This window comes from Pristiophorus japonicus, chromosome 5 (genome assembly GCF_044704955.1).
Source record: "Pristiophorus japonicus isolate sPriJap1 chromosome 5, sPriJap1.hap1, whole genome shotgun sequence".
Classification (NCBI taxonomy): Eukaryota; Metazoa; Chordata; class Chondrichthyes; family Pristiophoridae; genus Pristiophorus; species Pristiophorus japonicus.
Genome location: NC_091981.1, coordinates 291036911 through 291056277, shown reverse-complemented (window position 1 = coordinate 291056277; position 19367 = coordinate 291036911). Strand labels below are relative to the sequence as shown.

General features: G+C 44.0%; 1 protein-coding gene across 3 annotated transcripts in view; it reads right to left on the bottom strand.

The window, feature by feature from the left end:
• Positions 1-19367, bottom strand: part of recql4 (RecQ helicase-like 4) — a 93152-nt gene continuing 73785 nt past the window's right edge. For all 3 annotated transcript variants that reach the window (XM_070881803.1, XM_070881806.1, XM_070881805.1), the window contains 7 exons: positions 8283-8460; positions 7881-8010; positions 4823-4998; positions 3323-3509; positions 2731-2890; positions 2095-2203; positions 1-1169 (listed from right to left, as the gene is read on the bottom strand). In XM_070881803.1, the coding sequence (XP_070737904.1) occupies positions 1042-1169; positions 2095-2203; positions 2731-2890; positions 3323-3509; positions 4823-4998; positions 7881-8010; positions 8283-8460 (1068 nt within the window). In that variant the 3' untranslated portion in view covers positions 1-1041. The remainder of the gene's footprint in view (positions 1170-2094; positions 2204-2730; positions 2891-3322; positions 3510-4822; positions 4999-7880; positions 8011-8282; positions 8461-19367) is intronic.

The window sequence follows — 19367 nt, the reverse complement described above, 5'->3', positions numbered from 1 at the left end:
TGTGATCTTATAGCAACATTTATTTGGAAAAAATTCCTATTAAAAAAAAAGTACAAAACAGATACTTTCTGGAGTTTAATTTCCCAGTAGCAACTCTGTTTTAAAGACTTTAAATTGTCAATCTATCAGATTTATAAAAAGGGGAAATATACAAACTGAAAACCCAAAATAATATAGAAAATTCTTGAAACATACAGCATGACCATCAACAATTATAAAGAGAAAAGATAGATGAATATTTTGGGTGTAGACCCTTCACGACAGCACTTTTGACAAAGGGTCCATCCAGTCCAGGTGAATTAGCCTATACTGCTTTACAGATGTTGGATCATCTTGCTGTATTTTGTTTTTATTATTCTAGATTTGTTTAGTGGCTTCTGCACAGCACAGACTAGTAACAAGAAATAGTTACCAAAGTAGCTCACCTATGACCAGTTACAACACAAGTGCTTTATTATTCATTAATATTTTATCAAAGGTCACAATCCCTTGCTTGAGGATCCCTCTACACCCTGCACCAATGTGACATGATTCGGGTATTCACCTGTGAGCTCCTGATTTTAATCGTACCACTGTGAGCACTATTTCCCCAGGGGAAGCCAGGCACTTCTGTGCAGGACCAAAGTTTTATGTGCAAGTTCTATTTCAAGAGGATCCTTCCCCTTGCTACACGGTAGTTGGGATAGCCCTGCTTCCTATTGACATTCCCTTGCCTTTTCTTTGGGCTGATGCAAGAGAACAGGAAACAGTCCTAAAATTTAGGGGAGTCACTATCCCTCACCCAAGCAGCCCCTGAATGGCACCTGGAGCATCATATTCGAGGGTCACAGTCGAAGAGATGAGCCCATAGTACCAAAAGCCATGTTGTATCTATGCAATGCTAAAAGATTGCTGCCTCCAAAAATAGGTGTTGAATCTCTCATGATATTCATGAGAGCAGAATATTCCAGACCGCAGAATATTTAGAAGCAACTACAACACTAACGGTGCCAGGTGATGCAGAGTCTATCCCAGGAATCCTGCTGCCAAAGCAAGTCTCACTCAGCGCTTTTTCATTCCGATAATTTCCTCCGTCGCAATCCGTATTATTTCGTTAAAGTCAAATTTGAGATACTTTCGCCAGAATCTTCGGTCCCGTCCGTAAACCTTAGCTGGATAACACGGGCTTTCTAGGTGAGGAAAAGATCAGGAAAGTGTTACTCTATTAACAGAAAATATTGAACAGCTGCTTGGTTTCCAGTTCCTATCCGACAATGCACTAAACATCAGCTTTGAAGGAACCATTTGATTTGAAAGTACGACCTAGGAGCTATCTCGTTTGTAGATTCGACACGCACTCCATCTATGAGAAAAAGGCACGTGAGGGGGAGAGGGCTATAATGGGAATGGATGTGGTGTGGACACACATGCACACTTCCATCCCAGGTCTGTACGGAGATAATTGATTACAGCCAGAGCAGATGGATGCGATACAAAGGGTGTCTACGCCTCATGGTTATGGTACTGGACCAGAAACCCAGAGGTCCCACAATCACAAGTTGTGAAAACAAATGAATTAAATCTGGTAATTTGTGGGCTAGCACCAAAATATGACCATGAAAGCTGCCAGAGTGCGATCAAAAACCCAACTGGTTCAGTATTTTCCTTCAGGGAAGTGACAACTTCTCGTTACCCGGTCTGGCCCACGTGCGAGTCCAGTCCCACACTTTGTGATTGACTTTTAATGCCATCGGGGCAACCAGAGATAACAAATGAAAACTAAGTTAGCCAGGGTTCTCACTCCTGATCACATTCCAGTAACCCTGTTGGAAGAGTGTGTGCCTGTCAGTGAGGGGAGGACGAGCTTGGCGCACACACCCACTGCGTGACGCTCTCTCAAAGCTCACACATGAGTAATAGGCTCTCGGGAGGAGTTACCAGAGGCAAACTGGTACATGTGGAACCATAATCCAGGAAGGAGAAAAGGAAAGGGAGAAGAGAAAATTGGCAAGAAAAACAAAAGTGACGCTTCAAATTCACTTCTATTTCACTCGGCTTCAAAGCTTAAACAATGGAAACAAATTTCCAAAAGATTTTATAAATCCAATGCCTCACCGATCCCATGCAATATTCTTGCGACTGCTCTGCCGGAGAATTTTTCGTCAAGACGAATAGACAAGAACTGGCGGATGTCGGCTCGGATGTGATTCTCCCAATCCTTGAACTGAAACAAAGACAACATTGGGTGAAGTCTTTCAACACCTTCCATCCCTCAAAATGTATTTTAAAGGCTGCATATAGTAACACCACAAGTCCCGGCCAGAATGGAGATGATTGGGTTATTCCCATGTCAATCACGCCTGGAGACCGCACTGCTGCAAGTGACAGATTTATTTTACCCACATGTAACTATCCTCCACTTGCTGTATTTACCGAGATCACTGTAATTTCGGTCACGAGTTCAGTTTGCTGTAGTTTGTACGGACTTTGTTTAAATAGACACTGTTTGCTGTGAGTCCTGCCTCACCTCCAACCAATTGCCCGATACAACACTCACTGCAATCTTAACTGTTGCTCATAGTCAACATCTTCACCATAAGGTTCTTAAATTGTCACGTTCCTTTTAGTTTCAAAGTGACTGGACCTCAGCTCCTAATACGGTCAGAGATACACTGTTCAGCCAGCTCATTATAACACCCCCACTGCCTGCTTCCCAAGCAACTTCTCGAAAGACCTCGAGTTTGCACAAACCTTCACTTTGTTCAGCTCATCCTCCTCTTGCTCTGGGGAAGTCATGCCTTGATCCTGGTTGTTCTTCTGGTCAAAATAGTCCTTCAGCAGCTGCTTTAAGCATAAGCTCTTCTCCACATCAACAGCATCTGCACAGATGCTGCAGTTCTTAAAGGCCACACTGGAAGACAGGAGAGAGTGAGAGAGAGAGACATAATCGTTAATTGAACCACTTCACAGAATGCTATACTTTTATCAACTCCTGGACCCACTCCAACTCTAATTAATAGAATTACTGGTATGCAAGTCAGTGAGCAGCAAGGTTAACTACACAATTACTTAGTGCAGGATAATGGCCATCTGCTTCAGTGTTCATTGTTATTGCAGATTGCCACCCACCGGCTTGATGACCTCATTTAAAGCAGGTCAGCCATTTTGCACAACTGCGTCATTGTAGTAGAATGACACCAACTTGCTGGACTGCCTTGCTTTACTGCAAGATGACATTCAGCTAAATGACAAAGTGCAACCTTCTCCCTCTCCACCTCACTGCACAATGGTGCTCACCGACTTTACTACCATAACCTGCCTTTTACAGGAGGATGATGCCCACCTGTGAAATGACTTGAAGGAAGCTTTAAGGCGGTTTAGCGCAGTCTTCTCATGGGCCAATACACGCTGGTGCAGGAATTTGCAGACGGTGTCTAATTCCTGGTGGCTGAGATCTCCATGCGATCGAAAGTGGAAGGACAGGTTACTGAATTCCACCAGCACTCCACTCTTCCCTGTACCCTGAAATCCTACAAAATCACAGAGTAAAAACACAAGATAACTGAGTGAATACAACTAGAAATCAAAGTTGGAGCCATGCAAGGTTGCCTGAGCGAGAACCTGACACAGCGAGCTTTTGCCAAGGGAAGGTAGAAAGGAAGTTTGGCTGGAACAGAAGTTGGTGGTTGTGTTATAGTGCACTGTGGTAGTAACATCTGTGTGAAGTCTTTGAAATGATGATCAGCTGAAAAATGAATTAACTGCAATGTACAATCGGAATGGTTACGAGTGAATTCCTGAGTGAATCATTAGTTAGGTTTCTTGTAGTCAGATAAGGTCACAAACAGCTTCTTGAACAAGAGGTTGACGGAACGAGTTTTGCTGAGAGAAGGTAACCAAGTGACTTTGGCCAAGACAGAGTGGGCCTGATGTTGTACGACCAGGAAGGCAAATGAAAATGTGCTCTAATTAATTAAGTCTAGAGTAGCATAGAATTTAGGAGCATTGTAATAACAGGATAAGGAGCTGGGCTGGTGAAGTGTGACGCATTCACAGTGGTATATACAAGAAAGACTTGCATTTATGATCACCGGACGTTTCAAAGTGTCTTACAGCCAATTAAGTTCTTTTGGAGTGCAGTCACTGTTGTAATGTTGGAAACGTGGCAGCCAATTTATGCACAGCAAACTCCCACAAACAGCAATGTGATAATGACCAGATAATCGTTTTTTGTTATGTTGATTAAGGGATAAATATTGGCCAGCTCTCCGGGGATAACTCCCTTGGATCTGTAAATTATCCAAAGTACATTTCACGAAGTGTCAGAAAGTTGCATTGCTCAAGTAGCGAACCGGTTGGTTACATTCGGAAACATACCTGGAGAGGAACGGTTTCCAGAAGACATATTTGAGAAAGAGCAACCCAAACAATGAGATAAATGGTGATGACACTACGAAGCAAATATTTAATCTCGCAGCAAAAGACGAGATACTAGCCATGGGAGCAGGAGAGTGATGGTAGTGGGGAATTCTAATATTCACATTCTAATAGACAGCTTTTGCAGCCATGATTGGGAGTCCCAAGTGGTATGTATGGTGCCTCTCAGCTCTTGGGACTTAAGGGAGCTGATGGAAAAAACGTCAAAAGGAGGGAAAACAGACAAAAGTGATTCATGTAGGAACCAATGACGTAGGAAAATTCAGAATGGAAGTTGGCAGAGAGATTTTGAGGAGTTATATTCTAGACTGAGTACAAGACATAGAGGGTAGAAGTCTCAGGATTATCCCAGATTCCCTACATGAGATTCTCAGCTGAACCAAGCTTAACTTCCCTTGCCGCTCACCTTGCTTGGACTGAGTCATTGTCCACTGTAGTTGCCTTAGTTCTCGTCTGACTGGGAGCAGATCCCATCCCATTGAATCTGCAAGTTCCACCACATCAAACTCTACTGAACTGGAATGGGTGTGATCCACACCAGATAAGCGCTCTTTGGCGAGGGCCACGGCCACAGGAGGACATCTTCAAACAAAGTAAAGATGGAGATTAAGCACTTTCAGCCTCCTAGAATATCAAAGTTACTTGACAAATTACTAAAAAGACTTGTGGCTGAAATTCCTGGGGATTGAAAGGGTGGATCATCCCAAGGGGTTTGGGGCGGCGGGAGGAGGTGGTAGGGATTTGCGGTGGGACCTGGATTTGCCTAGCTTCCGTGCCATTTAAGCTCTGATTGTGATTGGCAGAGGGCAAACAAGAATTCTGCCTGTTCTTCTTTTGTCTAGATGGAGTGTCTCAGGTGTTCCTGTTCCTCTTCCTCTTTTAGAAGGCATCTAAAAGCAGGTCCCAAAAGGTTGAGGGAAGAGCAGTAATTGATCCCTGGGAGACTGAATACCCAATTGTGGCCATAGGTTGTGTCTTTGGGATGTAACAACATTATTTTGAAAATGTCCCCACTGGCCTGTAAATGGCCATTGGCTCCCCCAGTCGGAGTTGCAGGACAAATTACGATTCTCCAGATTTCTTCAGGGAAGGTGCTGCTGCAGGCATGGGTCACCAACCCTTCATACTCAAATGACCCCACCCTCTGGGATTTGAGATGGGGGTCAGTCATTTGCTTCAGATAGTCAGGAGTCACACTTACGACTGTGGAGTGGGGACCCTGGAAACTTGAGGCCTATCATCACAAAAATTGTTACTCCAAATTCAACTGAAGGAAGCGAGTCTGAGAATGGCATAGAATCACTCTTTGCTGAGATGAGGTGTCAGCTGATGGAATGGGGAGGAGCTGCAATAGGCCACAAAGGACTAGGTGCAGGAAGAAAGCAGAGAAGTAAACTTTGGACACCGTAGGAAGTTTTACTACTTAAAGATGCCGACGTTGAAGTTCAGGAGGAATATAGTGAAATATTGGACGAGGAAGTATTAAGGCGTTTAGCATCCTAGAAAGTAGAAAATCACCAGGACCAGATTAAATATATCTGAGGCTATTAAAATAAGCAAGGGAGGAAATTGCGGAGGTTCTGACCATCATTTTCCAATCCTCCTTGGCAACAGGAGTTGTGCCAGAGGATTAAAGAACTACTAATGCTCCATTGTTTAAAGAGGGAGGCAGGGATAATTCGAGCAATTACAGGCCAGTGAGTTTAACCTCGGTGGTGGGCAAGTTACTGGAATCAATTCTGAGGGACAGTATAAACCTTCATTTAGAAAGACACAGATCAATCAAGGACAATTGGCATGAATTTGCTAAGGGAAGGTCGTGTCTGACTAACTTGACTGCATTCTTTGAGGTAACAAGGAGGGTCGATGAGGGCAGTGCGTTTGATATAGTCTGCATGGATTTTAACTAGGCTTTTGCCAAGGTTCCACATGGCAGGCTGATCAAAAAAGTAAAAGCCCATGGCATCCAAGGAAGAGTGACAAATTGAATCCAAAATTGGCTCAGTGGCAGGAAACAAAGGGTCATGGTTGAGGAGAGTTTTTGTGATTGGAAGGCTGTTTCCAGTGGGGTTCCACAGGGCTCAGTACTTGGTCCCTTACTTTTTGTAGTATATATTAATGATTTAAACTTAAATGTAGGGGGCATGATAAAGAAATTTGAAGAAGATATAAAAATTGATCATTGGTTGACAGCGAGGAGGACTTTAGATTGCAGGAAGATATCGATGAACTGGTCAATTGGGCAGAAAAGTGGCAAATGGAATTCAATCCTGAAAAGTGTGAGGTTATGCATTTGGGGAGGGGCAACAAGGCAAGGGAATACACAATAAATGGGAGGATACGGAGAGATGTGGAGGAACAGAGGGACTTTGGAATGCTTGTCCACAGATCCTTACAGGTAGCAGGAAAGGTTGATTGGGTAGTTAAAAAGGCAAACAAAATGCTTTCCTTTATTAGCCGAGGCATAGAATACAAGAGCAGGGAAGTTATGCTAGAATTGTATACCACACTAGTTAGGCCACAGCTTTAGTACTGCATGTAGTTCTGGTCACCGCATTACAGGAAGGATATGATTGCACTAGAAAGCGTGCAGAGGACATGTTGCCAGGACTGGAAAAGTTTAGCTACGAGGAAAGATTGGATAGGCTGGGTTATTTTCCTTAGAACAGAGGAGGCTGAGGGGAGATTTAATTGAAGTGTATAAAATTATGAGGTGCCTAGATAGAGTGGATAGGAAGGACCTATTTCCCTTAGCATAGGGATCAATAACCAAGAAGCATAGATTTAAAGTAGTTGGTAGAAGGATTTCACCCAGAGGGTGGTGGATGTCTGAAAGGGTGGTAGAGGCAGAAACCCTCATCACATTTAAAAGGAATTTGGACGTGCACTTAAAGAGCCGTAACCTACAGAGCTACAGACCTAGTGCTGGAAGGTGGAATTAGGCTGGGTGACTCTTTTTTGACCGGCACAGACACGATGGGCTGAATGGCCTCCTTCTGTGTCGTAATTTTCTATGAAAGGCTCTATATAAATGCCAGTTGTTGTTGGAACAGTTATGAATTGAAGTCAGAAAGATATTTTGTTCCCCACCAACACCACCACAAGTTGGGTATGGACTAGAGAAAAGTAAAACTTCCCCTGCACTGCCCCACTCACGACGTGGTAAGTTGCTTCATACTTTGCTACCTCACAAGGTAACAATTTCCAGCCTTAATATGGCACTGAATTTGTGGTGATCGAATTGTAACCAGTCATGCTCATCACAACCCACCATCTGCGCGACTCCTAAATGCGCCAACATGTGCCTGGATTATGTGTTTCCTGTCATAATTCACCTTTTATTGTGAGGTACTCGCACTTGTTCCTTTTTCAACGGATGACACTCAACTTTGCAGTGAAAGTCTTTCTGCTAAGGGCTACACCTTCAACCACAGTGGCCTAACTACAGGAGGCACAACGTTTACCTTCTAGCCGTGATTCTTAGCTGCATGGGTCCGCTGTAACACTCGAGGCGACAGGTTGAAAAGGTTGGGTGCATTAACTCCACCCAGCACTGGGGGTGGAGCTCCAGGTAACACAGCAAAGTCTCAATTCCTGCAAGTAAAAAGAAGAGGGCAGAAATGTTTGAACCAGCCATGCAGAACCAACATCCCATCTAACACCACTTTCCCCTGGTTACCTGGTCAGAACCACAAGAGCACAGGCATTAAAGATTGGATCACAAATGAAAAATACTGTTCACAATCAGCTCTTTTTTGTTACGTTCAGATTCTTTTCATAATAAATAAAAAACAATTGAATATTTTTACGCGTAGTTATCCTACCCAGGAAAGTTAGCACTGGGGACAATAAGCACAGCCGCTTACCTTCCTCTCGGATATCCAACATTTCTACGGTTGTCTGAATAGGCATCGCCCTCTCGTGCCTGTGGCAGATCCTCAGAGAACTCCCGTCGAATTCTTCGAGGGGCAGAGCCTCCTCGGGGGTCGTTTCCTCAGACGGATCAGGGATCTCCATCATCTCATCATCTGCTATGGCCCCACACTGTCAGTGGGAGAAAATCATCAGGACTCGTATCTTCTACCACTTTAGACATTTACAGTATAAAGCAAATGGCCTAGAACAATACACGATTCCAGGAAATTTTAAAATTTTCATCCTCGTTTTCAAATCCCTCCACGGCCTCACCTCTCCCCATCTTTGTAATCTACTCCAACCCTACAACCAAATGATCCCACTAAGGTGCACGCAGAAATCTGGACGGTCCTGCATTGGCTTTTGCATTGTAAATACCGTGCATAAGCAGAAATTTAAATTAAAAACAGGCTGCGCAGAACAAACTCAACTTACAGGGAACATTGCCTACAACCCTTCGAGAGAAGTCTCAGAATAAGGGTTTAGCCATTTAGGACTGAGATGAGGAGACATTTCTTCACTCAAAGGATTGTGAATCTTTGGCATTCTCTACCCCAGAGGACTGTGGATGCTCAGTCATCCCGAATATATTTAAGACAGAGATCGATAGATTTTTGGTTATTAAGGGAACAAGGGGATAGTGGGTGGAGTTGAGGTACAAGATCAGCCATGATCTAATGAATGGCAGAGCAGGCTCTGAGGGCCAAATGGCCTACTCCAGCTCCTATTTTTTGTGTTACAAGCTATCTGCGCTCCTCCAATTCCGGCCTAGAGCATCCCCGATTTTAATCGCTCCACCATTGGCAGTCGTACCTTCAGCTGCCAAGGCCCTAAGCTCTGGAATTCCCCCCTAAATTTTCTACCTCGATTTCCTCCATAAAATCTACCTCTCATCTGTCCTACATGGCTTGGTGTCAAATTTTGTTTGATAATGCTCCTGTGATGCGCTTTGGAACGTTTTACTATGTTAAAGACGCTATATAAATACAAATAGTTGTGGTCGAAATCAGGACACAACAATAAGCTTGAGAGCTGCTGGGGCCATTCCCCTTCACATCCAGCTTCCAAATTGTTACTCCATTACAACCTAGTTTTGTCTCTAGTTTGCAGGTGCAGCAGGTAATCAGGAAGGCGAATGGAATGTTGGCCTTCATTGCGAGAGGGATGGAGTACAAAAGCAGGGAGGTCCTGCTGCAACTGTACAGGGTCTTGGTGAGGCCGCACCTGGAGTACTGCGTACAGTTTTGGTCACCTTACTTAAGGAAGGATATACTAGCTTTGGAGGGGGTACAGAGACAATTCACTAGGCTGATTCCGGAGATGAGGGGGTTACCTTATGATGATAGATTGAGTAGACTGGGTCTTTACTCGTTGGAGTTCAGAAGGATGAGGGGTGATCTTATAGAAACATTTAAAATAATGAAAGGGATAGACAAGATAGAGGCAGAGAGGTTGTTTCCACTGGTCGGGGAGACTAGAACTAGGGGGCACAGCCTCAAAATACGGGGGAGCCAATTTAAAACTGAGTTGAGAAGGAATTTCTTCTCCCAGAGGATTGTGAATCTGTGGAATTCTCTGCCCAAGGAAGCAGTTGAGGCTAGCTCATTGAATGTATTCAAGTCACAGATAGATAGATTTTTAACCAATAAGGGAATTAAGGGTTACGGGGAGCGGGCGGGTAAGTGGAGCCGAGTCCACGGCCAGATCAGCCATGATCTTGTTGAATGGCGGAGCAGGCTCGAGGGGCTAGATGGTCTACTCCTGTTCCTAATTCTTATGTTTTCTACTTTATTGATTCCACTATGGGTCCTTACTCCTGTGAATTACTCATACACCACTCTACATACTCACTGCAGTCTCTTATTTTAACACATTCTTCCCAGGACCACAAACCAGTGGAGCGCCTCATCTCTCAGTCTTACAATTTATAGACACTAAAACTCAAAGAATAGTATTATCTAACCACTACTTCCTGATTTACCTGGTTTGCTCCATTACCCTTTTTTAAAATCTGCAAGCCATAGCCTTTCCCCTGGGTGTCTCAATTTTAAAAAACCCAGTAACTGGCTGTGCCATCAGCATTCGTAAGAACATAAGAAATGGGAGCAGGAGTAGGCCATACGGCCCCTCGGACCTGCTCCGCCATTCAATAAAATCATGGCTGATCTGATCATGGACTCAACTCCACTTCCCCGCCCGCTCCCCATAACCCCTTATCGTTGAAGAAACTGAATAAATTTAAGACAGAAATAGACAATGTCCCAGCTTCCACAGCTCTGAGGCAGCGAATTCCACAGATTTACAACCCTCAGAGAAGTTTCTCCTCATCTCTGTTTTAAATGGGCGGCCCCTTATTTTAAGATCATGCCCTCTAGTTCTAATCTCCTCCATCAGTGGAAACATTCTCTCTGCATCCACCTTGTCAAGCCCCTTCATAATCTTGTACGTTTTGATAAGATCACCTCTCATTCTTCTGAATTCCAATGAGTAGAAGCCCAACCTGCTCAACCTCTCCTCATAAGTTAACCCTCTCATCCCTGGAATCAACCTAGTGAACCTTCTCTGAACTGCCTCCAAAGCAAGTATATCCTTTCGTAAATATGGAAACCAAAACTGCACGCCGTATTCCAGGTGTGGCCTCACCAAAACCATGTTCAGCTGTAGCAAGACTTCCCTTGCTTTTATACTCCATCCCCTTTGCAATGAAGGCCAAGATACCATTGGCCTTCCTAATCACTTGCTGTATCTGCATACTATCCTTTTGTGTTTCATGCACAAGTACCCCCAGGTCCCACTGTACTGCAGCACGTTGCAATCGTTCTCCATTTAAATAATAACTTGCTCTTTGATTTTTTTCTGACTAAGTGCATGACCTCACACTTTCCAACATTATACTCCATCTGCCAAATTTTTTGTGTCCTCCTCAGACATTGCTTTTCCTCCCATCTTTGTATCATCAGCAAACTTGGCTACGTTACACTCAGTCTCTTCTTCCAAGTCGTTAATATAGATTGTAAATAATTGGGGTCCCAACACTGATCCCTGCAGCATCCCACTAGTTGCCAACCAGGGAATGAACCATTTATCCCGACTCGCTGTTCTCTGTTAGTTAGCCAATCCTCTATCCATGCTTATAGATTACCCCCAACCCCGTGAATTTTTATCTTGTGCAGTAACCTTTTATGTGGCACCTTGTCGAATGCCTTCTGGAAGTCCAAATACACCACATCCACTGGTTCCCCTTTATCCACCCTGTTCGTTACATCCTCAAAGAACTCCAGCAAATTTGTCAAACATGACTTCCCCTTCATAAATCCATGCTGACTCTGCCTGACCGAATTTTGCTTATCCGAATGTCCTGCTACTGCTTCTTGAATAATGGACTCCAACATTTTCCCAACCACAGATGTTAGGCTAACTGGTCTATACTTTCCTGCTTTTTGTCTGCCTCCTTTTTAAATAGGAGCGTTACATTTGCAGTTTTCCAATCTGCTGGGACCTCCCCAGAGTCCAGGGAATTTTAGTAAATTACAACCAAAGCAACCACTATCCTTGCCGCTACTTCTCTTAACACCTAGAATGCAAGTCATCAGGTCCAGGGGATTTATCTGCCTTTAGTCCCATTATCTTACTGAGTACCACCTCCTTAGTGATTGTGATTGTGTTAAGTTCCTCCCCACCTATAGCCACTTGACTATCCACTGTTGGGATATTGTTAGTATCCTCTACCGTAAAGACTGATACAAAATATTTGTTCATAGTTTCTGCCATCTCCATGTTCCCCATTACTAATTCCCTGGTCTTGTCCTCTAATGGACCAACATTTACTTTAGCCACTCTTTTCCTTTTTATATACCTATAGAAACTCTTGCTATCTGTTTTTATATTTTGTGCTTGTTTACTTTTATAGTCTATCGTCCCTTTCTTAATCATTTTTTTAGTCGTTCTTTGCTGCCTTTTAAAAGCTTCCCAGCCTTCTGTCCTCACTAGTTTTGGCCACTTTGTATGCCCTTGTTTTTAGTTGGATACTGTTCTTTATTTCTTTAGTTAGCCACGGATAGCTATCTTTTCTCTTACACCCTTTCCTCCTCACTGGAATATATTTTTCTTGAGAATTGTGAAATATCTCCTTAAATGTACACCACTGTTCATCAACCGTCCTACACTTTAATCTATTTTCCCAGTCCACGTTACCCTCATACCTTCATAGTCTCCTTTAATTGAGTTTAGTACGCTGGTTAGAGATCCAACTTTCTCACCATCCATTTGAATTTGAAATTCAATCATGCTATGATCACTCATTCCGAGGGGATCCTTTACTAGGAGATTCTTAATCCTGCCTCATTACACAGGACTAGATCTAAGATAGTCTGCCCCCTGGTTGGTTCCATTACGTACAGCTCAAGGAACCTGGCCCTTAAGCACTCTATGAACTCTACCTCAAGGCTACCCTGACCAATTTGATTTGTCCAATCAATATGGAGGTTAAAATCATCCATGATTAAGCTGTTCCCTTTTTACAAGCCCCCACTATTTCCTGGTTTATGCTCCGCCCAACAGAGTTGCTACTGTTAGGGGGCCTATAGACTACGCCCACCAGTGACTTTTCCCCCTTTTTGTCCCTTATCTCCACCCAAACTGTTTCAACACCCTTATCATTTGAGCCAATATCATTTCTTACTATTGCAGTGATTCCATCCTTCATCAATAGAGCAACCCCACCTCCTTTTCCTTTCTGTCTGTCCTTCCGGATTGTCAAGTACCTCTGAATATTTAATTCCCAGTCCTGGTCACCTTGTAACCACGTCTCCGTAATGGCTATCAGATCATTATCATTTGTCTCTATTTGTGCCGTCAACTCATCTATTTTGTTGCAAATGCTACGTACATTTAGACAAAGTGCCTTTAAGTTTGTTATTTTACCCTTTTTTCTTGCTTGTTTCCTCTCTCCTTCAACCTCACTTTCTTTATTTTTGCTTTCTAATTCCAGCTTTACTCCTCTCCCTACTGAATCTATTTTCAGGTTCCCATCTCCCTGCCAAGCTAGTTTAAACTCTCCCCAACAGTACCAGCAAACCCCCCCGCAAGGATATTGGTCCCTGCTCTGTTGAGGTGCAACCCGTCCGACTTGTACAGGTCCCACCTCCCCCAGAAGTGGTCCCAATGCCTCAGGAAACTAAAGCCCTCCCACCTGCACCATCTCTCCAGCCACGTATTCATCTGCTCTATCCTTCTATTTCTGTACTCACTAGCTCGTGGCACCGGGAGTAATCTGGAGATTACTACCTTTGAGGTCCTGCTTTTTAATCTCTCTCCTAGCTCCCTAAACTCTGCCTGCAGGACCTCATCCCTCTTTCCACCTATGTCATTGGTACCAATGTGGACCACGACCTCTGGCTGTTCACCCTCTCCCCCCAGAATGCCCTGCAGCCGCTCAGTGACATCCTTGACCCTGGCACCCGGGAGGCAACATACCATCCTGGAGTCACGTCTGCGGCCCGCAGAAACGCCTGTCTGCTCCCCTGACGATTGAATTCTCTACCACTATAGCTCTTGCATTATTTTTCCTCCCCCCCATGCAGCTGAGCCACCCGTGTTGCCGTGGACTTGGCTCTGGCTGCACTCCCCAGAGCTACCATCGCCCTCACTGGTACTCAGAACAGAGTACCAGTTGGAGAGCGAGGTGGACTCAAGGGACTCCTGGCCTACCTGCCTAGTTCTTCTCTTCTGTCCGGCGGTTACTCAATCCCCATCTGCCTGCACCCTCTTAAGCTGTGGGGTGACTGCCTCTAGAAACGTGCTATCCACATTGCTCTCAGTCTCACGGATTTACTGCAGTGACCCCAGCTGCCACTCAAGCTCCAAAACAAAGTGCTCGAGTTGGTGCAGCCGGGACTTCCCACATGCCACAGGATGTGCAATCCACGGGACTGAGCTGCCCTGCCATCCCTCTAGTTACACTTGCAACTATCGAATCGAACTAAACTCTAAACTTTAGCACAACACACCCAGCCGCTACTCAGCAAACAGCTGATTTAATTATCTAGCTCTCCATAGATAATAAAGATCACATATATTTACTTGCAGTTCCTACTTCTAGCAATGCCAAAGGTTTCCTACGCCTCCCTGAGCTTTAGGCTTGTTTTTAAGGGATGGAAGAGTGAGGGGAGGAGCATCTCAGGTTTAGGGCATTTGAATAGGATTTGAAAGTAAGGAGAATCAAATCAGAAACCAAGACTACTCGAGGATAACCTCATGATGTGGACTTGAGGGCTGATGTAAAAAATGTTTTTTTTAAGTGTGGCTGCCATCCTACTCATCAGGGCTACATATTTGTGCCATGTCTGAGAATTGTTATTGAAATGTGACTCCAGTGCAGTATTGAGGGAGTGCTGCACTGTTGGAGATGCCATCTTTCAGATGAGACGTTAAACTGAGACCCTGTCTATCCTCTCAGGTGGATGTAAAAGATCCCATGGCACTATTTCAAAGAAGGGCAAGGGAGTTCTCCCCGGTGACCTGGTCAATATTTAGCCCTCAACCAACATCACTAAAGCAGATTATCTGATCATTATCTTATTCTGTTTGAGAGCTTGCTGCGCAAAAATTGACTGCTGCATTTCCTACATCACAACAGTGACTACACTTCACAAGTATATCATTGGCTGTAAAGCGCTTTGGGACGTCCTGAGGTTGTGAAAGGCGCTACAGAAATGCAAATCCTTTTCTTTCTTTCTAGACTTCACTTGTTTCCAGTGCTCCTCGCTGATTGTGTTGACAACAAACAGCAGGGAATGGTGGGAGTAAAAGCGCAGCTAATAATAGTCACATCTCAGTGGCCCCATCCTTAAAACCCTCAGAGACCAAACTAGGAGGCCAATCATCACAGAAAATGTTTTTACGATTAAGCAGTAAAAAGACAAGATGTAACCAGAAATGTTTCTATAAATTAAAAACATTTAATACTCAAATAAACAGGGTAGAATACAAAGATCTAAAGAAAATGAAGGCTGCTATTAGATCAGCAAAAAGGTTAATGGAAAAAAGGATTGTAGACAACTGTGGCAGGAATGGGAAGTGCTTTTCAGTTATGTGAAGAATCAGAGAACTATCAAAGACTGTATTGGGCCACTGAAGGGTGTTCAAGGACAGGCTACAAAGGACTCACTAAGTATGGCAGAAATATTAAATGAGTACTTTTCATCAGTCTTCACCCTTGATGATGATATTCGAATATTAGAATTTAATAATACTAGTTTTGTTAGTAACATTAATGTAGATCAACACATTGTTTTAGAAAGAATTAAGAATTTGAAAATCGATAGAGCAGCCGGGCCGGATTATATCCACCCGAGGGTCCTCCAGGAGATGGGACATGTCCTGTACTTTCATAACTCACTGCACTCTAGAATAGTTCCTACAGATTGGAAGGAGGCTAATGTAGTCCTCATTTTTTTTTTAAAAAAGGTGAGGAGACAGACCCGGGTAACTATAGGCCCATCAGTTTAACATCGGTAATAGGCAAGATGCTTGAAGGAATCGTAAGGGATGCAATATATGAATACTTGGGATAGGGAGGGACATATTAGGGACACCCAACATGGCTTCATAAAAGAGGTCATGTCTCAAAAATCTAATTGTATTTTTTTGAAGAAGTTACAAAGTTGGTGGATGAGGGAATCCTAGTAGACATTGTCTGCTTAGATTTCCAAAAAGCTTTTGATAAGGTGCCCTGCATAAGAGGCTTCTCCAAGATGGGAGCCTCTGGTATTAGTGGTAATATACTGAGTTGGATTCAGAACTGGCTGTCAGGATGCAGGTAAAGAGTAGTTATAGATGGATTTGGATATGTTTGGAGACCGGTCACCAGTGGTGTCCCACGGGGATCAGTGTTGGGACCGTTGCTTTTTATTATTTTTATCAATGATCTGGATTTTGCAGTTGGGGGCACAATTTACAAATTTGCAGATGATATCAAGATCAGTACGAGTGTTAGAAATGTAGAAGATGCTCGTCTGCTTCAGGCAGATCTTAATGTGTTGGGAGATTGGGCTCAAAACTGGAAAATTATGTATAACTTAGATAAGTGCAATGTTATACACGTGGGCAGGGCAAATGCTCAACATTCATACATCTTTCAGGGAAAGGCATTAAAGATGGTGGAAATAGAAAAAAATTTGGGTATTCCAGTGCATACATACTTAAAAGCTACACGAGCAATGCTGTGCAGCGATAGCTAGAACAAATAGGTGTTGGGGTGTATCCATAGGACAATTGAGTGCAAGACAACGCATAGGGAAAAACTTTCTGTTGCCGGCGAAAACGATAGTTTTACGCCAAAATGACCGTTTTCGCTGCGTAACCGTTTATGGTTCTAAATTTCGGCCTTTACTTATTGGTAAACTTGGCGTTGCACGAGGATTCGCAGCGCAAACCACGAATTTTGACAACTTTAGTCCAAGGCCGGTAGCGCTGCAAGGGAAGCCTTGGGAGGGGAGGAAAAAAAAAAAAATTTGCAAAACACACTCTCAAAACCCTTACCTATTAAATCGCTGAAATATCATTAAAAAATAAAAACTTTAACTTATCTTTTTTGCAGGTCTTCATACTTACCACTACTGGCAGGGCTGCACTACAGGTTTGACCCTGTCGGTATTTTGGGCGTGACGGAGATTGACGAAATTATGACGGTAACACAATCCTAGGCATTGTACGTCAGCGCTCCTTTCCATGGCGGTACGTGGAAGCACCGTCGCAAAAAGGTGCCTGGAGATCCTGCTGACCGGGTTTTCACTGCGGAAGGTCAAATCGCAGCGAAAACCCGGTGGCAAAGTTGCCAAAATTCTAGACCATACTATTTTGTCCTTATACAAGACCTTAATCAGGTTGCACTTGGAATAGAGAGTCCAGTTTTGGTCTCCTTACATGGTGGGTGATATTGAGGCTCTGGAAATGGTGCAGAAGAGGGTTACTAGACTAATTCCAAGTCTAAAGCATCTTAGTTATCAAGATAGGCCAAAAGAATTGGGACTCTATACCTTAGAATCATAGAAGTTTACAGCACGGAATGAGGCCACTCCGGCCAACAAGAGGCTATCCAGCCTAATCCCACTTTCTAGCTCTAGATCTATAACCATGCAGGTTACGGCACTTCCAAGTGCACATCCAAGTACTTTTTAAATGTGGTGAGGGTTTCTGTCTCTACCACCTTTTCAGGCAGTGAGTTCCAGACCCCCACAATCCTCTACGTGAAGACATTTCCCCTCAAATTCCAATTACTTCAAATGTGTACCCCCTGGTTGCTGACCCCTCTGCTAAGGGAAAAAGGCACTTTCTATCCACTATATCTAGGCCCCTCATAATTTTATACACCTCAATGGAGGTCTCCCCTCAGCCTCTGTTCCAAGGAAAACAAACCCAGCCTATCCAATCTGTCCTCATAGCCAAGATTCTCCACTCCCGGCAACATCGCCATAAATCTCCTCTGTACCCTCTCCAGTGCAATCACGTCCTTCCTGTAATGCGGTGACTAGAACTGCACACAGTACTCCAGCTGTAGCCTAACCAGTGTTTTATATGGTTCAAGCATAACCCATCTGCTCTTATATTCTATGCCTCGGCTAATAAAGGCAAGCATTCCGTATGCCTTCTTAACCACCTTATCCACCTGGCCTACTATCTTCAGGGATCTGTGGACATGCACTCCCAGGTTCCTTTGTTCCTCTACACTTCTCAATGTCCTACAATTTAATATGTATTCCCTTTCCTTGTTAGCCTGCCCAAAATGCATTACCTCACACTTCTCTGCATTAAATTCCATTTGCCACTGTTCTGTCCAACTGACCAGTTGATTGATATCTTCCCGCAGTCTGCAGCTTTCTTCTTCATTATCAACCACACTGCCGATTTTTGTATCACCTGCAAATTTAATCATACCCCCTATATTCAAGTCTAAATCATTGATGTATACCACAAAAAGCAAGGGACCCAGCACTGAGTCCTGCGGAACCCCACTGGAAACATCTTTCCAGTCACAAAATCACCCATCAGAGCAGCGTAGACTTCGGGGGGGGGGGGCAATCTGATTGACAAGACTGATAAGACAATGAAGGGAATAAGATAGTGTTCCAGCTGACAGTTTATTTCAATTAAATAGGTTAGGCAGGGCCAGGGGTCACAAATTTAAGTTGTACAGGGCTAGATCAAGGTTAGATATCAGGAGATGGTTCTTTTCCCAGAGAATAAGGACCCAGGGTACAGACCTAGAGCTGGTAACTGGGATTAGACTGGATAACTTCTTATTGGCCGGCGCAGATATGATGGTAAGTATTGCAGGGAATCAAATACGGCCAGGGTGATCTCCTGGACTAGTTTCGATCGCCTGGATGGGTCGGAGAGGAATTTTCCCAGATTACTTTCCCCCTAAATTGGCCTGGGTTTTTAATCTGATTTTTGCATCGCCCAGATCACATGGCTCCGGTTGGGGTGGAGTGTAGAATGTTTCAGTGTAAGGGGTGTCACAGTTGTGTGGGGCGGTCTGGCTTGGCTGGGTGCTCTTTACCTTTCTGCCATTGTTCATTGGTTTAAATGTAACCTTCAGGGCTGCTGACCGAGGGCCGTGCGGCTCTTTGTCGGCCGGCGCGGAAACGATGGGCCGAAATGGCCTCCTTCTACACTGTAAATTTCTATGTTTCTTCTAATAGTAGCCCTCTGGAACAAGCTGCCATTTTGTGTGGGAGATGCAGACTCGCTGAATTCCTTCAAGTGAAAGCTGGATTTGTTCCTGGCTGCGGCAGCGATCACCTTACAGAAGTAGGTACTGCAGGGAATTCAAGGCCAGAGTGATCTCCTGGACTAGTTTCAAATGCCTAGATGGGTTGGAGAGGAATTTGCCAGATTTTATCCCCACAATTTAGCCTGGATTTTTTTGCTGTTTTTTTTGCCTCTCCTTGAGATCACACGGTTTCGGGTGGGGTGGAATGCATATGTTGTGATACATAAGGTGTGGGTTAAGAGTGTTTTGAAGACCAGGCCCT